The 18857-nt window shown below is 41.1% G+C and overlaps 1 protein-coding gene across 2 annotated transcripts in view; it reads left to right on the top strand.

Annotated features, from left to right (window-relative positions):
- Positions 1–18857, top strand: part of LOC140194951 (myosin-IIIa) — a 176153-nt gene that overhangs the window by 54599 nt on the left and 102697 nt on the right. For both annotated transcript variants that reach the window (XM_072252403.1, XM_072252404.1), the window contains exon 5: positions 13392–13494. In XM_072252403.1, coding sequence (XP_072108504.1) covers positions 13392–13494 — 103 coding nt within the window. The remainder of the gene's footprint in view (positions 1–13391; positions 13495–18857) is intronic.

Here is an 18857-nt window from a genome sequence, read left to right on the forward strand (position 1 = left end):
ACTCAAGTTCTTTTCTACCTGTTTGCATATAAGAGGTGATAAGTATCTAGAATGAGCCTGTCGGAGGTGGTGATAAGACAAATATAATTACATATGTTTAAAAGGCATTTGGGCAAATACTTGGACATAGTGATATTCTAGACCTCTTGTAGAATAGATAACGGGGATACAGTGGATGTTGTATGTTTGGACTTTCAGATTCTGTTCCATGGCCTTGCCTTCCTGCATCCAATGCTTGAGGACACTATCTCCTCAATGAACTGTTAACTTTTTGAAAAGCCAAAGCTTTTTGTTCAATATTTCTCATCCTATGATGACCTAGACATGGGCCATCTTCAACAGTCATTTGAAGACCTTTGCTTTGTCTAAACAAAATACCGTAAGTGTGACCTTCCTGCGATTATGTGAGCTACTGTATGCTTGCTAAACCTTCTTGCAGTGTTCATGTGCTTCAGTTTTGGTAAAGATGTCTAGGCTATCACTGCCTTCTCTCTGGATCTGTTTCTTGCACTTCTCCCTGACCAAAGCTGCCTCTTTGTTTTAACGAGCCATCACACTACTGCTCACTCCCTTGATGCTGCCATGACAATCGGGGTCACCATATTAACCTGCTTAGCTTGAATTTCTCTTGCAACATCCTTCATTCTACATTCTCCTCACAAAATCAAGCTAAATATCCCTTTTGAAGATTTTACAATGTATTTATTTATTTAGAGCAGATGTTAACCTGGAGTCCACAGGTATTGGCCCCATGGCATAAAGGTTGGGAACCTCTGATTTAGAGATACTGCACGGCAACAGGCACTTCTGGCCGAGTGAGCCCATATACACCTATGAGACCAATTAACCTACTAACCCATACGTCTTTGGAATGTGGGAGAAAACCAAAGTACCTGGCAGAAATCCACATGGTCACAGGAGAACATACAATCTCCTTACAGACAGTGGCAGGAATTGAACCCAGGTCACTGGCACTGTAAAACAGTGCATTAACTGCTACATAATTTGTAAGAGATCTCTTCTGTTCTGCGGTGCTAATAAAGTCTCTGTGTTGTCAAGCTGTAATATGCGTCTTCCACTTCTCCAAGACCATAACAGTGTTACTTGTCTTGAATACTCCACATGGATCATATAGAGGACAAATGCCCGAGTCTATTTGATGAGTTGCCCATTGCATCTCATGTGTATCCAGCATTCCTGATCAAGTTTGCTTCAACGTCAAGAACTTTCACCGCACTGAAGATTAGTCCTGTGTTGTTCTCCAAAACAACGGCATCCCAACTTTGTTGCCGCTGAGGGTTTCTTTGCTAATCCAAAAAATACTATTTCTTAGACAAGGCAGAACTAAAATCAGAGCATAAGACCATAAGACATAGGAGCAGAATTAGGCTATTGAGTCTGTTCTGCTAATTTATTATCTCTCTTACCCCACTTTCCTGCCTTTTCCCCATAACCTTTGATGCCCTTACTAATCAAGAACCTATCAACCTCTGCTTTAAGTATACCCAGTGACTTTGTCATCTGTGGCAATAAATTCCACAGATTCACCAACCCTGGCTAAAGAAATTCCTCCTCATCTCTTTTCCAAAGGGACATCTTTGTGTTCTGAGGCTATTCTTCATTGACGACAACAATTGTCAAAATAAAAAGTATCTGCAATGATTCATCGTCATGTGATGTATTAATTAAGGTAGATAGATATTGATATCTGAACACTAGCTGAAGCCTGTGGTCAGCTAAATGTGAAGGTTTCCACTTGGTTAGTTTAGAGACGTGACTAAAAACGGTGTCTGCATTCTATACAAAGCAATTTAGTTGTCACCTTAACAGTACTACAAGCAGAAAAGCCAAGGAAAGGGCATGTAAGGTAGCAAAAGTGAGTGGGAAGTTGGATGATTCGGAAGCTTTGAAAATCTGACAAAAGTCAACTAAAAAAAGCCATAAGGGAAAAGACGAAATATGAGGGCAGACTAGCCAATAATGTAAAGCAAGATGCCAAAAGTTTTTTCAGTTTAATAAAGAGTATAAGGGAAGTGAGAGTTGATATTGGACCACTGGAAAATGATGCTGGTGAGGTAATAATGGGGGACAAAGAAATGGCAGATGAACTTAATGGGTACTTTGCATCAGTCTTCACTGTGAAAGACACTGGCTGTGTGCCAGAGGTCTGTGAGTGTCAGGGAGCAGGAGTGAGTGCTATTGCTATTACAAAGGAAAAACTGCGAGGCAAACTGAAAGGTCTTAAGGTGGTTATGTCACCTAGACTGGATAGACTACATCCCAGAGTCCTGAGACAGTTTGCTGAAGAAGTAACAGATGCATTGGTCATGATCTTTAAAGAATCACTTGACTATGGCATGGCCCCGAAGGACTGGAAGATTGCAAATATCGTTTCACTCTTTAAGAAGGGAGGAAGGCAAAAGAAAGGAAATTATAGGCCACACACATCAAAGTTGCTGGTGAATGCAGCAGGCCAGGCAGCATCTCTAGGAAGAGGTACAGTCGACGTTTCAGGCCGAGACCCCTCCTGACGAAGGGTCTCGGCCTAAAATGTCGACTGTACTTCTTCCTAGAGATGCTGCCTGGCCTGCTGCGTTCACCAGCAACTTTGATGTGTGTTGCTTGAATTTCCAGCATCTGCAGTATTTCTGTTCTTCGCGTTTTTAAAATTATAGGCCAGTTAGCCTAACTTCAGTGGTTGGGAAAGTGTTGAAGTCTATTATTAAGGATGAGGTTTTGCGGTACTTGGAGACTAATGATAAAATAAGTCAGAGTCCCCATGATTTCTGTAAAGGGAAGTCTTGCCTGACAACCCCTATTAAGAGTTCTTCAAGGAAGTAACAAGCAGGGTGGACAAAGGAGAAGCAGTGGATGTCATTTACTTGGATTTTCAGAAAGCATTTGATAAAATGCCACACAAGAGGCTGCTTAACAAGATAAAATCCTATGGCATTACAGGAATGACACTGGCATGACTGACAGGCAGGAGGCAACAAATGGAAATAAAAGGGGCCTTTTCTGGTTGGCTGCTGATGACTACTGGTGTTTCGCAGGGGTCAGTATTGGGACTGCTGCTTTTTGTATTGTTTGTCAATGATTAAGAAATGGAATTGATGGCTTTATGATGATATCAAGATAGGTAGAGGGGTAGGTAATGCTGAGGAAGCAATGCGATTGCAGCAGGACTTAGACAAATTGGAAGAATGGGCAAAAAAGTGGCAGATGGAACACAGTGTTGGGAAATGTATGATAATGCACTTTGGTAAAAGGAACAATCGTGCGGACTATTCTCTAAATGAGCAGAAGGTTCAAACATCAGAGGTGCAGAGGGACATGGGAGTCTTCATGCAAGACTCCCAGAAGATAAATTTGCAGGTTGAGTCTGTGGTAAAGAAGGAAAATGCAATGTTGGCATTTATTTCAAGGAGAATAGAATATAAAAACAAGGAGATAATGCTGAGACTTTATAAGACACTAGTCAGTTTGCACTTGGAGTATTGTCAACAGTTTTGGGCCCTAATCTCAGAAGGGATATGTTGTCATTGGAGAGAGTTCAGAGGAGGTTCACGAGGATGATTCTGGTAATGAAGGGATTAACATTACAGTGGCATGCAGAAGTTTGGGCATCCCTCGTCAAAATTTCTGTTACTGTGAATAGCTAAGTGAGTAAAAGATGACCTGATTTCCAAAAGGCATAAAGTTAATGATGACACATTTCTTTAATATTTTAAGCAAGATTACTTTTTTATTTCCATCTTTTACAGTTTCAAAATAACAAAAAAGGATAAGGGCCCGAAGCAAAAGTTTGGGCACCCTGCATTGTCAGTACTTAGTAATGCCCCCTTTGGCAAGTACCACAGCTTATAAACACTTTCTGTAGCCAGCTAAGGTCTTTCAATTCTTGGTTGGGGGATCTTCGACCATTCTTCATTGCAAAAGGCTTCTAGTTCTGTGAGATTCTTGGGCCATCTTGCATGCACTGATCTTTTGAGGTCTATCCCCAGATTCTTGATGATGTTTAGGTCGGGGGACTGTGAGGACCATGGCAAAACCTTCAGCTTGTGCCTCTTGAGGTAGTCCATTGTGTATTTTGAGGTGTGTTTAGGTTCATTATTCTGTTGTAGAAGCCATCCTCTTTTCATCTTCAGCTTTTTTTTTTTACGCACAGTGTGATGTTTGCTTCCAGAACTTGCTGGTATTTAATTGAATTCATTCTTTCCTCTACCAGTGAAATTTTCCCCGTGCCACTGGCTGTAACACAAGCCCAAAACATGATCGATCCACCCCCATGCTTAACAGTTGGAGAGGTATTCTTTTCATGAAATTCTGCACCCATTTTTCTCCAAACATACCTTTGCTCATTGCTGCCAAAAAGTTCTATTTTAACTTCATCAGTCCACAGGACTTGTTTCCAAAATGCATCAGGCTTGTTTAGATGTTCCTTTGCAAACTTCTGACGCTGAATTTTGTGGTGAGGTCGCAGGAAAGGTTTTCTTCTGATGACTCTTCCATGAAGGTTATATTTGTGCGGGTGTCGCTGCACAATAGAACAGTGCACCACCACTTCAGAGTCTGCTAAATCTTCCTGAAGGTCTCTTGCAGTCCAGCGGGGGTTTTGATTTGCCTCTCTAGCAATCCTACGAGCAGTTCTCTCAGAAACTTTTCTTAGTCTTTCAGACCTCAACTTTACTTCCACCATTCCTGTTAACTGCCATTTCTTAATTACATTATGAACTGAGGAAACAGCTACCTGAAAACATTTTGCTATCTTCTTATAGCCTTCTCCTGCTTTGTGGGTATCAACTATTTTAATTTTCAGAGTGCTAGGCAGCTGCTTAGAGGAGCCCATGGTTGCTGATTGTTGGGACAAGGTTTGAGGAGTCATGGTATTTATAAAGCTTTGAAATTTGCATAACCTGGCCTTTCTAACGATGACTGTGAACAAGCCGTAGCCCTAACAAGCTAATTAAGGTCTGAGACCTCGGCAAAAGTTATCTGAGAGCTCAAATCTCTTGGGATGCCAAAACTTTTGCATGGTGCTCCTTTCCTTTTTTTCACTCTAAAATTGTACAAAACAAAAATAATACACTAATCTTGCTTAAAATGTTGAAAAGAATGTTTCATCTTTAACTTTATGACTTTTGGAGATCAGTTCATCTTCTACTCACTTAACTATTCACAGTAACAGATATTTTGAGCAGGGCTGCCCAAACTTTTGCGTGCCACTGTATGAGAAGTGTTTGGCAGCTTTGGGTACTCACTGGAATCTAGAAGAATGCAGGATTGATTGAAACCTACTGAATGTTGAAAGGATGTTCTTATGGTGGGGGTACCCAGAAATAGAGGGCACCGCCTCAAAATTGAGGGTTGACCCTTTAGAACAGAGGTAAGGAGAAATTTTTTTTGCTATATAGTAGTAACACTGTGGAATCCTCTGCCACAGACTGTGGTGGAGGCCATATCCATGTGTATATTTAAGACAGAAGTTGATTGTTTCCTGATCGGTCAGGGCATCAAAAAATATGGTGAGAATGTAGGTGTATGGCATTGAGTGGGATCCAGGATCAGCCATGATGGAATGGCGGAACAAACTTGATGGACTGAATGGCCTAATTCTGCTCCTTTGTCGTACGGTAAATGAAAGTTGCAGAAGATAGTTTACTCATTCTCAGGATGTGGATGCATTGTGACAGGTGGGATAGGAATCCAATTGGCACATTCAAAGGACATTGGAAAGTGTTAAACAATATGAGGTGATGTGCAGAGAAATGTGTGAAAGCCAGGTATTGCATTGACAGAACTGGGGTCAAAATGCTTCCCTACCAAAAATCTTCCCCACCACAGCTGTGCTGAGGGCAGTGGGCATTGGAGGTGATATGTTGTCTCTACATGATGCCTCTCATATGCAAGGACCTCTTCTCTCTTCCAGCTAAGACAGGTCTTGATCTTGTTGGTCAGATCTGGTGTAGAGATGCAATAAAGCTTATGGGATTCGAAAACAGGTGTGATGGCAATGGATTTGCTGACTGTGAAGTTCTAAACTCAAACAAAGACTTCAAGCCCTCACCGATATTAATATTTACGGGAAACCTTCACCAAAGAAAGGCTATATTGTAAGTGCTCAGTCTTCAAAGACTAGTTCACTTCCCTGTTTATCCTTCATGACGAGTTTAGCTGCCAACAGCCACTATTTGAGGGGTGGGATGCCACCCCCCACCCACCCCACCAAGGAAGAAATGATTCCATTTAACAAAGTAGTTTAAACAGTTCAGTTCAGTTATTTTTAGTGAAATCCAAACAAAATTCTTAAAGCACATTTAAGACTCATGGAGGTTTTCTATCTTATAAAAGGTTTCAAAGTTACAAACTATTTCTAAAACGCAAAGGATTTCCAAAACACAGGTACAAATCCTATAATCTGAAAAGACATACCCACGAACCATGGATGATCCAGAGGCAGAGGAATGGATTCTATTTCACCATGTCTTTCTGTCATTCTTCTTGAAGTTCCTTGACCATTCCTAAAAGCCTAGACTGCTGTCTACATTTATACTGTTTCTTTGCCACTTGGATGACTTCATACACGTGATATTTTTTCAGATACCTTTTGACACAGGTGATCTAAAAGCTTCTGGAGACAGAGATCCCAGGTACCCACAATTCATGTTGTGAAGCAGACTCTCTTGAGTATATAATCCTTCCAACTATTAACAGCAACATGGAGGAACTCAGCAGGCCGGATAGCATCTATGGAAAAAAGAGTACAGTCGACATTTTGGGCCGAGATCCTTCATCAGGAGGGTTGTGATGAAGGGTCTTGGCTCAAGACATTGTCTGTACGCTTTTCCATAGATGCTGCCTGGCCTGCTGAGTCTCTTCAGCATTGTGTGTGTGTGTGTGTTGCTTGGAGTTTATAGCATCTGCAGATTTTCTCTTGTTTGTGACTCAATTATTAATAGATCGGCTTTTCAGTTTTTATTTTGAGGCCCTTCTGTCCCTTCAAGCTACACTGTCCCAGCAACCCCATAACTTCAATTAACCCCACACCTCAATTAATCCAAACCTAATCTTGGGACAATTTACGATGACCAAGTAAACTACCCTTTGGTCTAAGGGAGGAAACTGGAGCAGCTGGGGTGTTAGAATTGAACACCGCACTCTGGTATGTCACAAGCTGTAATAGCGTCACACTAACCGCTACACTTCTGTGGCACCCATTGTTTGATATGCTAAGTGATAATGTCACTCTGGTCTGCAAGCTTCCTTGAACTAAACATCTTAGGCTACGTCCACACTAGACCGGATAATTTTGAAAATGCTGGTTTCGAGTAAAAATGACAGGCGTCCACACTACGTGTTTTTCAAAATATCTCTGTCGACACCAAAACAGATATTTGGGCGAATCTACTCCCACTGGGCATGTGCAGCTACATCTACAGAAAACAAGCGAAGAGGAAACGGTATAATATTTATGTTTCCGCGGCGGCTTTGTGCTATTTCCATAGAATAAAACTAGAGTACCAACAACAACAGCGAAAGAAAGTTTTCAACAATGTCTTCGAGGAATACAAAGAAAACCTCTGCTGGAAAAATCAGACCGGACTTCTTCGTTTAGACAGACAATGAAGTCGAGCTGTTTCTGCGAGTTACAAACGACTACAAAGTCAGCAAAGCAGTAGAGATGTTTAATTCCAAATAAACTATTAACGTAGACAATAAAGTAAACAACACACACATGAAGCAGTCCTCTACCCAAGATCAACAAGAGATTGGAATCTTCTGCCTCCAGACCTGCGCGGTATTTCTGACATTAATATTTTTAAAGATAGACTCAGTCAAATCAATTTAGGGGATCTTGTCAAAAAAGCTCACTTTCCAATTTAACTCTCACGCCGTTCACACCGACTGCGCGTTATAACAGCCGTCCGGCAGTGCTTGCACAGTACCAAGCAGAAGCAGAAAAAGCATTGTTCTTGTGGTGTTGTCATGACAGCATTTTTAAATCTCTGCATTTACTCCATCTACACTACAACGCGAAACAATCGTTTTCAAATTTAGACACTCTGGAGAGTGTTTTCGAAAGTCTCCGTTTTCAGGGGATGAAAACACCGTTTCAGTGTGGACTTAGGGTCAAAACGAAGAGAAAAAGCTTTGTTTTCAAAATTATCCGGTGTAGTATGGACATAGTGTTAGCCAGCATCGTTTAGTTTGGAGCAAGCCAAATTAACATAGCCCATTGATGACATTGCACCTCTTGAGCATTAAGCCAGATGTTGTGGGCCAGCAAGTCTGCTCTAGGACAGAGCTTGTTTGCAAAGCTATCCTTTTAACTTCAAACTAATTATTGCTTGCCATTTACATTAAGAACTGAAAACTGGCTCCCATTTACAACAAACAGCACACACAAAATGCTGGTGGAAAGCAGCAGGCCAGGCAGCATCTATAGGAAGAAGTACAGTCGACGTTTCGGGCCAAGACCCTTTGTCAGGACTAACTGAAAGAAGAGATAGTAAGAGATTTGAAAGCGGGAGGGGGAGGAGGAGATCCGAAATGATAGGAGGAGACAGGAGGGGGAGGGATGAAGCTAAAAGCTGGAAAGTTGATCGGCAAAAGGGATATGAGGGAGAAAGAAAGGGGGAGGGGAGCACCAGAGGAAGATGGAGAGCAGGCTCCTTTTTTTTCTTCTCTCTCTTTTTTCTCTCTGTCCATCTCACAATAACTCCTTGCCTACTCTCCATCTTCCTCTGGTGCTCCCCTCCTCCTTTCTTTCTCCCTCGGCCTCCTGTCCCATGATCCTCTCCCTTCTCCAGCCTTGTATCCCTTTTGCGAATCAACTTTCCAGCTCTTAGCTTCATCCCTTCTGTCTTCTCCTATCATTTCGGATCTCCCCCCCGCCCACCCCCCGCTTTCAAATTGCTTACTCTCTCTTCTTTCAGGTCGTCCTGATGAAGGGTCTCGGCCCGAAACGTCGACTGTACTTCTTCCTATAGATGCTGCCTGGCCTGCTGTGTTCCACCAGCATTTTGTGTGTATTGCTTGAATTTCCAGCATCTGCAGAGTTCCTCGTGTTCCCATTTACAACAAGTAGCTAATCAAAGAATATTGGTTGGAAATTTAACATACTGAAAAACAACAATTTGATCTATAGAAGTATAAGCTGCTGTGTTTAGAAAACAGAACCTGGTCAGTAAATATCCATCGTACAAGGAGGGCATTTTAAACCCTTTATAAGATCCATCCAATCCAATTTTAATTGGTACACTTTAAACAAGTAGAAAAGGTTCAGAAGGCAGCATTGAAAAGATTTGTTTGAATGGTTCCAGGAAAAGGATTGCAACTATAAGGTGATACTGGAGAGATGAAAATTGTTCTTTAAGCAGAATAGAAGCCCAAAAAATTCTGGAGATATGCAGGGTCTTGACTTGTTTAGACAGGCTAGTTATTTACGTTTACACCTATGTTCGTATTAGCATGTGTAGAATGAAAATTTATTCGCAATTTGAATTTGGTATTTAAATAAGCACAGGTGTTTTTGATTGCGAGGAAATTGAAATCATTTAAATTCAATGACTGAATTATGAATTAAGTGCACTTTATTTATTAGATAAACCCAAAGAAAATAGACAATATGAAAAGAAAAACAGCATTTTGATAATAAAAGACATTTCACAGCGCTCCTGTTTAAACAAAGTATATTATGTACAGACATGAGATGTTCAGTCAGTGACCAAAAGACCGACCGACAAGATAAGCGTTAAGGCTTATCTCAAGAGAAGAAATTGAGTTTTAGGTGTGAATACCAGAGCAGTGACTCTGCAAATAGACAAAAGCTGTAGCATGTCGGAGGTCAGTATTTTAGGCAATCTTCAGGGATGTGAATATTGGCTCACTAATCCAGGAAAGGTGTTGTAAGCAAAATGAAGACAAAATTGGCCATTAATTTGACAAGGCTATTGATGGTGTCAATAGTGCCCTTCCCCCGCCCCCCCCCAACCCCCTGCTCCCCCAGCTGGTAGAAGATGCTGGTCATAAAAATAAAACCACATATTGCTGACAACGTTCAGCAGATTAGGTGGCATCTGTGGAATTGCAACACATTAATATCTTAGCTGAAAGACCCTTTGTAGGTTAGATGAACAAGAGAAAACAAGTTTAAAAAATGCTGGTTTCCTATGCAACACTCTCAAAATGCTGGGGGATATCAGCAGGTCAGGAGGCATCTATGGAAATGAATAAACAGTGGACATTTCAGGCTGAGACCCTTCATCAGCACTCTCTATAGTTGTTACCTGACCTGCTGAGTTATTTTGTGTTATGTTCGTAGCATTATTTTTTATTATTTGCTCAGATTGTCTGATTTTGCACATTGGTTGTCAGTCTTTATGAAGAGCTTTTCATAGATTCAGTTGTATTTTTCCTGTCATAAGTGTTTTTTTTCTGTGTGGGCGGTCTGTGTTTTTGTATGTAGGAGATGGGGGTTTGGGGTTAGACGCTGTTGGCTATGTTCTTTTTTTTTTGCGGGGGAGGGTGTTGAGGGTTTGGGGTTTTTGATGTCTGGCTGCTATTTTCTGGGTGGGCGATCTGTTGGTTTTTGTGCGAGGGATTGGTTGGAAGATTAGAGATTTGGTATTCCAGCTGCCATTTTTCATGTGGGCGATATATCAGAGTTGTATTGTACATGCATACTTTGACAATGAAATGAACCTTTGAAATGCCGGCAAGAAAATGAATCTCAAGGTAGCATATGGTAATGTATAAGTACTTGGATTATAAACTTACTTTGAACTGTGAGTTCTCTTTCTAACTTTCTCCTGAACACCAAACACCAATCATCTTTCAGCTTTGGACATTAGAGTTGATTTTCTCAAATATTCTGCAATATTTAACTGTCCGGCTACTTTAGGTGACTTTTATAGCTCCAGATGGCATCAAATTTGTTTTGTGGGGAAGGAGGCCTGTGTCATAGTTGGGGTTTGTTGATGTTTATTAGGTGGGGGAGGTGCGGACTGATCTTGGTTCGTGGAATACAATTGTTGACCCAGATGAACCGAAACCCTTCTCTCGGGCACTGTTATGAAGGGAGTCACCGCTAGTTTCAATTTTTCTAATCTGTTTTCAATTGTTAGTTTCCCTTGGGTCTGGAAAATCTGTCTGATGTTTAAAAAATTGGGTAACAATTTTGAAAGCAGGGGACCTCATTGTAATTCTTAAGACCATAAGACATAGGAGCAGAATTAGACCACATGGCCCATCAAGTCTGCTCTGCCATTGAATCATGGCAGATCCTTTTTCCCTCCTCAGCCCCACTCCCCAGCCTTCTCTCCGTAACCATTGATGCCGTGTCCAATCAAGAACCTATCAAGTTCTGTCTTAAACACACCCAATGACCTGGCCTCCACAGCTGCCTGTGATAATAAATTCCACAAATTCACCATCCTCTGGCCAAAAATATTTCTCTGCATCTCTGTTTTAAATGGGTGCCCCTCTATCCTGAGGCTGTGCCCTCTTGTCCTAGACTCTTCTCTCACCACCCCCATGGAAAACATCCTTTCCCCATCTACTCTGTCAATGAAGTCACTCCTCACCCACTAAATACCAACAAGTACAGACCCAGAGCTATCAAACTTTCCTCATATGATAGCCAATTCATCCCTGGAGTCATCCTTGTGAATCTCCTCTGGACCCTCTCCAATGCCAGTACATCTTTTCTTAGAAAAGGAGCCCAAAACTGTTCACAATACTCAAGGTGAGGCTTCACCAGTACCTTATAAAGCCCCAGCATCACATCTCTGCTCTTGTAGTCTAGACCTCTTGAAGTGAATGCTAACATTGCATTTACCTTCCTCAACACTGAGTCAACCTGCAAGTTAACCTTTAGGTTGTTCTGCACAAGGACTCCCAATTACCTTTGCATCTCAGATTTTTGGATTTTCTCTCCATTTAGAAAATAGTCTATACATTTAATTCTATGACCAAAGTGCATGACCATACATTTTTTTAACATTGTATTGCAATTGTCACTCATTTGCCCATTTTCCTAATCTGTCTCAAGTCTTTCTGCAGCCTTCCTGTTTCCTCAACACTACCTGCCCCACTACCAATCTTCATATCATCTGCAAACTTGGCAACAAAGCCATCCATTGCATCATCTGAATCATTGATATGCAGCATTAAAAAAAAAGCAGTCTCAACACCAGCCCTTGCAGAACACCACTAGTCACTGGCAGATAACCAGACAAGGGTCCTTTTATTCCCACTTGCTGCCTCCTACCAATCAGCCAATGTACTAGCCATGCCAGTAACTTTCCTGTAATTCCATACGCTCCTAACTTGGTAAGCAGCCTCATGTATGGCACCTTATCAAAGGCCTTCTGAAAATCCAAATATACAACATCCACTGCATCCCCTTTATCTATCCTACATGTAATTTCCTCAAAGAATTCCAACAGGTTTGTCAGGCAAGATTTTCCCTTAAGGAAACCATGCTGACTTTGTCCTACCTTGTCCTGTGTCACCTAAGACTCCATAACCTCATCCTTAACAATTGACTCCAGCATCTTCCCAACCACTGAGGTTAGGCTAACTGGTCTATAATTTCCATTCTGCTGCACTACGCTAGAGTCCAGTGATTTTGAAAAATCATTACTAAAGCCTTCACAATCTCTACCAGAACCTTTTTCAGTACCCTAGGGTGCAGTTTATCTGGTCTGGGTGACTTAGGTCTTTCAGCTTTTTAAGCACCTTCTGCCTTGCAATAGTAACTGCACTCACTTCTCTTCCCTCACATCCTTCAACAGCTGGCACACTGTTAGTGTCTTTCACAGTGAAGACTGATGCAGAATACTCATTTAGTTCATCTGCCACCTCCTTGTCCTCGTTATTATTTTTCCAGTCTCATTTTCTAGCGGTCCTATATCCACTCTCATCTCTTTTCTATTTTTTTACATACTTGGAAAAAGCTTTTACTATCCACTTTGATCTTGTGTACTAGCTTACTTTCATATTTCATCTTTTCCCTCCTAATGATTCTTTTAGTTTCTCTCTGTAGGGTTTTAAAAACTTCCCAATCCTCTGTCTTCCCACTAATTTTTGCTTTGTTGTATGCCCTCCCTTTTGTTTTGCCGATAACACTCGTCTGGTATCACATACCTTTCTTGTTATCTGTTTCATCCACCTGTATACCCTGCTACAATGTTCAACCTTCTCGGATTTCCTGTAATTTTAGCTTTTTATTTATGTTGACAATAGACCTCATATTGGTTGGGCAAGGGCACTGACCCTGTGGGTCAAGTCAAGTTCGCAGCCTTGGTATCATGCTGTCCTTTTCTTGTAATTAACATTTAAGATGTTGCTATAATAGGAAAACTTACAAAGAACACTCTCTTTTGCAGGTGAATCCACTTCTGGAAGCATTTGGAAATGCTCAGACTGTGATGAATGACAACAGTAGCAGATTTGGGAAATATATTCAACTGAGATTTCACAATACTGCAGGTAAAGCAAAATATATCTTCTACACGGTTTTCAGATTCTGTAGATGTTGGAAATCCAGAGTAATACTTACAAAAATGCTGGAAAAACTCGGCAGGTCAGGCAGCATGTATGGGGAAAAAGGAACAGTTGACATTTTGTGCCAAAACCCTCTGTCAGCACTCTCCATAGACGTTGCCTGACCTGCTGGGTTCCACCAGCATTTCGTGTTAAGTTCATAGTACTATTTTTTATTATTTGTCCAGTTTGTCTTTTGCACACTGGTTGTCAGTCTTTATGTATAGTTTTTCATTGATTCTTTTGAATTCCTTTATTTTTTCTGTAAATGCCTGAAAGGAAATGAAAGTCGTGGTGGTATATGGTAAAATATACATACTTTGATTATAAATTTACTTTGAACTTTGAATTCTCTTTCTAGCTTTCTCCCAATACCCCACTCTAACCACCTGTCAGCTTTATGCATTAACATTAGAGTTGATTTTCTAAAATGTTCTGTAATATTTAACTAGTTGGCTACTTTAGATGAGTTTTATATCCCCAGGTGGCCTCATGGTTGTTTTGTGGGGAAGGAGCCTGCGTCACAGCTGGGGGTTGTTGACGTTTATTAGGTGGGGGAGGCGCAGGCTGATCATGGTTTGTGGAATAAAATTGTTGCACCAAGATGAACTGTTCCTACCTCTCAAGCAGTGATATGAAGGCAGTCATCTTGGTTTAATCTTTTCTAATCTGCTTTCAGTTGTTAGGTTTCCTTGGGTCTAGGAAATCTGTTTGATGTTTTAAAAATTGAGTAACAATTAAATTGAAACCAGGGGGCCTCATTGTAATTCACTAATGGCAAACCCATTTCCTGTAAGCATTTGCATAGTTTTCCTCTATTAATTATCAATGAAATCAAAGTAGACATGTTTTCTTCAGTTCTAGATTTATTCCTCAATATCCTGGGTATTTCCCAGCTTGGCGTTCTCTTTCTGAAACAGTAGTTATTCCAAAATTAACTTAAGATACATGCTTAAATAACAGTGCCTACAATTCTGAAAAGAATTTTGTTGTTTGTGAGATATTATTGTTCATAGAAAGTGAATATTATTGTGTGGAAGACCAGTGTTTCCTTCTCTTATTGAATGCTTGCTAGACCACTTTGCTGAGTTTGGAGTTAAACTTAGTTGAAAATGGATTTGCAAACAGGTTGTGAGAACCACATTTCCTTTTCTGCAGGACATTGGTGAATCAGGTGGATTACTGTCGACATGCTGATGGTTTCATGACCAGCATTGTTGACGTCTAGCATTTTATTACATCTATTTCACCTATTCAATGTCTTAAGTACAAATTCACAGCCACTATGGTAGGATTCCAACTTGTATTCCTAGCTCAGTACCATAGGCTTCCTCTAATTGAGTCAGTGGTGGGATGTGGGCAAGAATCACGTCAGAATAGGCTTGGGAGATGACTAAGAGGTGGGAGTTTGAGATCTGGTACCTGAGAGGAGTTGCTTCATTTGGAGTACTAGGTCAAGCGTTCAAGGACTCACCCTAGGCAAGATGTACAAACTGAAGCTGGATTCATTGAATGTCTCAAGGCACAAACATCAAGTCACAGGTTCAAGATACTACAAGATTGGACTGTGCCTTGTCCTTTAACTCTCTGGGAAAAGGTAGTAGGTTCAGCAAAACACTAGCTTGCTGAATGGCTTCTCAGTCATAGTTCTGAAGGCAATATGTGACTTTGCTTCCTTTACAGAGCATGGTGCCTTCCAGGACCATCCTGTGAGGACATGTTCTACATAGTTCAAAGCTGCTCCATTCATTACAACATTCATTTGGTCAGAGACCTAGAGAAGATCTTTGACAGGATGGATCACATATATTATTTCAGGACTCAGTATGTTTTAATTTGGACCAGATTTTATGGTCTGAGTCTGAGTCTGTACACAGTTGCAGAGTGTTCAGTGCAGGGTAACAGATCTTGAGTGGTGCCCATTCACTTTCAAAGAGGAGTACGCCAGAGATCAGATAGCTATGTTCCATCTTCATAGAACTGTTCCTTCATCATTAGATATTGACTGTGTTGGCATGTGGCCAAGTGGTTAAGGCATTGGTCTAGTGATCTGAAGGTCGCTGGTTCGAGCCTCAGCTGAAGCAGCATGTTGTGTCCTTGAGCAAGGCACTTAACCACACATTGCTCTGTGATGACACCGGTGCCGAGCTGTATCAGCCCTAGTGCCCTTCCCTTGGACAACATCAGTGGTGTGGAGAGGGGAGATTGGCAGCATGGGCAACTGCCGGTCTTCCATCCAAGGCACAAATCCATGGTCTCATGAGACTAATGGATACCTATAAAGATATTAACTAGTTTGCCACAGCATCAGCAGGTAGCCTTGGCTGTGTCCATTACACAGATCAATTAGGAGAAGTTAACAGATGAAATTCTTTCATCCATGTTCTTATCTAAGAGTCTCTTAAATGTCCCTAATGTGCCTGTCTCTCTATCACTGAGGACTATTTCAGCGTCTGGGACATGGTCACCGGGACAGTACTGTCCTACCGATGGTGGAAGCTACTCTCCACTGACAGTTGGACAAAGGGACAGACTGGATGGTGGAAGATTGACCTGCCCACCAGTGAAGCACATGGTTAGAGCATCTGTCAGACCCACGGCTCAGGGTTTAGAGCATTCCCGGCTGATCTAACCCCCCCCCCCCACCGTTGATCAGAATTGCTCATTGGACACCAAAACGTTCTCACACCACCCGCCCCCCGCCACCTTAGAGCCAGCTCCCACACAGCAGGAGCCATCTCTCAGAGATGCCCTTTGTACTGTCCCACATCTGAGCTGCTATTTTTACGTGGGTTGCTGCTACACTCCTCCAGCTCCTTGCCCTCGTCTACTGTCTAGACATACTATGGTGATCTCTACTGGGGCTCACAGTGAAAGTCTTCCCTCTCCCTTTAGATCAGGGTGCTAGGTTGGAGGGCGTTGCACAGAACAGTCAAGCTCAATAGACTGTCAGACTCCTGGGTCACCTACCATTTCTGTGTCCTCAAGGAGACTGTCTCTCCAGTTTTTCCCTGAGAAACCGCAGCCCTTGTTGGAATATTTGAAGGAACTGTCCCTCAACCCTGGATTGCTTTAGCGTACGATCCTGAACTTGGGTATGCTGCACGGGAGGGGATTGCCATTCATAGGTCCAGACAGTAGGCTCTCAAGGATCTGCCCGAGCTGTCTTGCCACTATGTCTACAGATAATGGAGTTTACAGTGACTGTTGGCTTGTTGAAGGCCTTCCAGTATTGATGGGCATTGCAGGACTGGAATGTATCCTGCACAGTGAGGATCACATCTTAATCCAAAGTTACTGTGAAATTTCTAAAGTTCTAAACACAGAGACTCTGAGGAGGAACTTGGTTCAGAGTCCCAACACATTTCATGCAAGTGACTTAAAGTTTGTGTTTAAAACCCCATGTGCTATTTACGTTAGTATGTTGGATAGTAACTCGATGTATTAATTCTAGGTAATGGTAAACATTACTTGTTATGAAAGTGTCGACTTGAAATCGTGTATTTACATTTTTCAGAATTTTTTATCAATAACATATTTTGAAATTTCAAAAAAAGGCTTTTTTCATGGCAAGAGCCATTACTTGTTGATGTTTGAAGACGTTAAAGTGCATCGCACATCACCTGTTATGTCCACGAGTTCTGTAAAAAATTTAAGTTGTTGAGGTGACTTAACAGCTGTTATGTGTTTGGAACAGTCAACGAAAAAGTGAACCGAAAGTGCGTTTTGGTTTCCAATGATTTATGCCTAAGAAAATGCAGTAGGACTATATGTGAATAGTTTAGTTTTCACTGATGTCACAGAGCTCCTATAATCTGAATTTAATTCTAGCCTTGGGTGCAGTCTATGTGAAATCTGCATGTTCTCCCTGTGACTACATCTTTTTTCCCTCCTGCCCATTCCCATACATGTGGGTGAATTGATTACTGCAAATGGGTGAAATGAGGAAAGTTGGGAAAATAGTTTGTATTTATCTAAGATTAAACAGGATTGGGAAAAGGAACTTAATTTGACTTTTATGATGGAAGATTGGATGCGGATATTGAAGTTGGTTAACTCTTCTTCAATTTGTGCTAGCCATTCATTGATTCAATTTAAAATTGTACATCATTATCATTTGACGAAGGAGAGACTTTCTAAAATCTTTCCTAATGTTGATAGTCATTGTTATAGATGTAAAACTGAGATAGCTACACTGACACATATGTTTTGGTCTTGTTCTATATTGGAACAGTTTTAGAAGTCGGTTTTCTCAACAATTTCTAAAGCACTTAAAATTAATTTACAACATAATAAATTAACTGTGCTCTTTGGAATAGTTCCTCAAAATATTCATGGTATTTCTGTGTCTGACCAACATGTTATTGCATTTGTTACATTGATAGCTAGGAGGGCCATTTTGTTGAAGTGGAAGGATACATCAGCTCCCACTTTGTCACAATGGTTCTCTCAAGTGATGCTACGCCTTAGTTTGGAGAAAATTAGAAGTCGAACCTTTGATCCTTTATTTGATTTTGAGAAAAGATGGGGCTCATTTGCTCGTTATTATCATTTGAGTTAATTGATATAATTTTTCCATGATCTAATTGTAAATTTTTTTAGTATATTTTCTTTCCTTGCTGGCAGTTTGGTGTTTATTTTTAGAAGCTTTCTGTATGACGCATGACTCCGGGGTTGTACACCTAATGGGTTCTTTCTTTTTCTCTCACTTTTCTGCTTAGTAGGTTTTTTTTGTTATCACAAAATTTTTTTTCAATCTTTAAGATAATTTTTTTTTGAGGCATTGTAAGTGTTGTTACTTCGATGTACTCATGTTATTTTTCCTGTATATAACAATAAAAAGAATTGAAAAGAAAGAAAATAGATTGTAGGAGATAAGACAAGATACAGGAGCAGAATTAGGCCATTTGGCCCATCATGTCTGCTCTGCCATTTCATCATGGATGATCCAATATTTATCTCAGCCCTAATCACCTACCATCTCCTTGCATCCCTCCCTAACCTGACCAGTTAAGAATCTCTCACCCTCTGCCTTAAATATACATAAAGACTTGGCCTCCACAGCTGTCTGTGGCAAAGAATTCCTCAGATTCACCACTCTCTGACAAAAGGAATTCCTCCTCATCTCTATTCTAAAAGGACACTCCTCTATCTTAAGCAACACACACAAGATGCTGGAGGAACACTGCAGGCCAAGCAGCATCTATGGAAAAAAGTACAGTCGACGTTTCGGGCCAAGACCCTTCGTCAGGACTAACTGAAAGAAGAGATAGTAAGAGATTTGAAAGTGGGAGGGGGAGGGGCAGATC

The sequence above is a fragment of the Mobula birostris genome, chromosome 3, assembly GCF_030028105.1.
Source record: "Mobula birostris isolate sMobBir1 chromosome 3, sMobBir1.hap1, whole genome shotgun sequence".
Lineage (NCBI taxonomy): Eukaryota > Metazoa > Chordata > Chondrichthyes > Myliobatiformes > Myliobatidae > Mobula > Mobula birostris.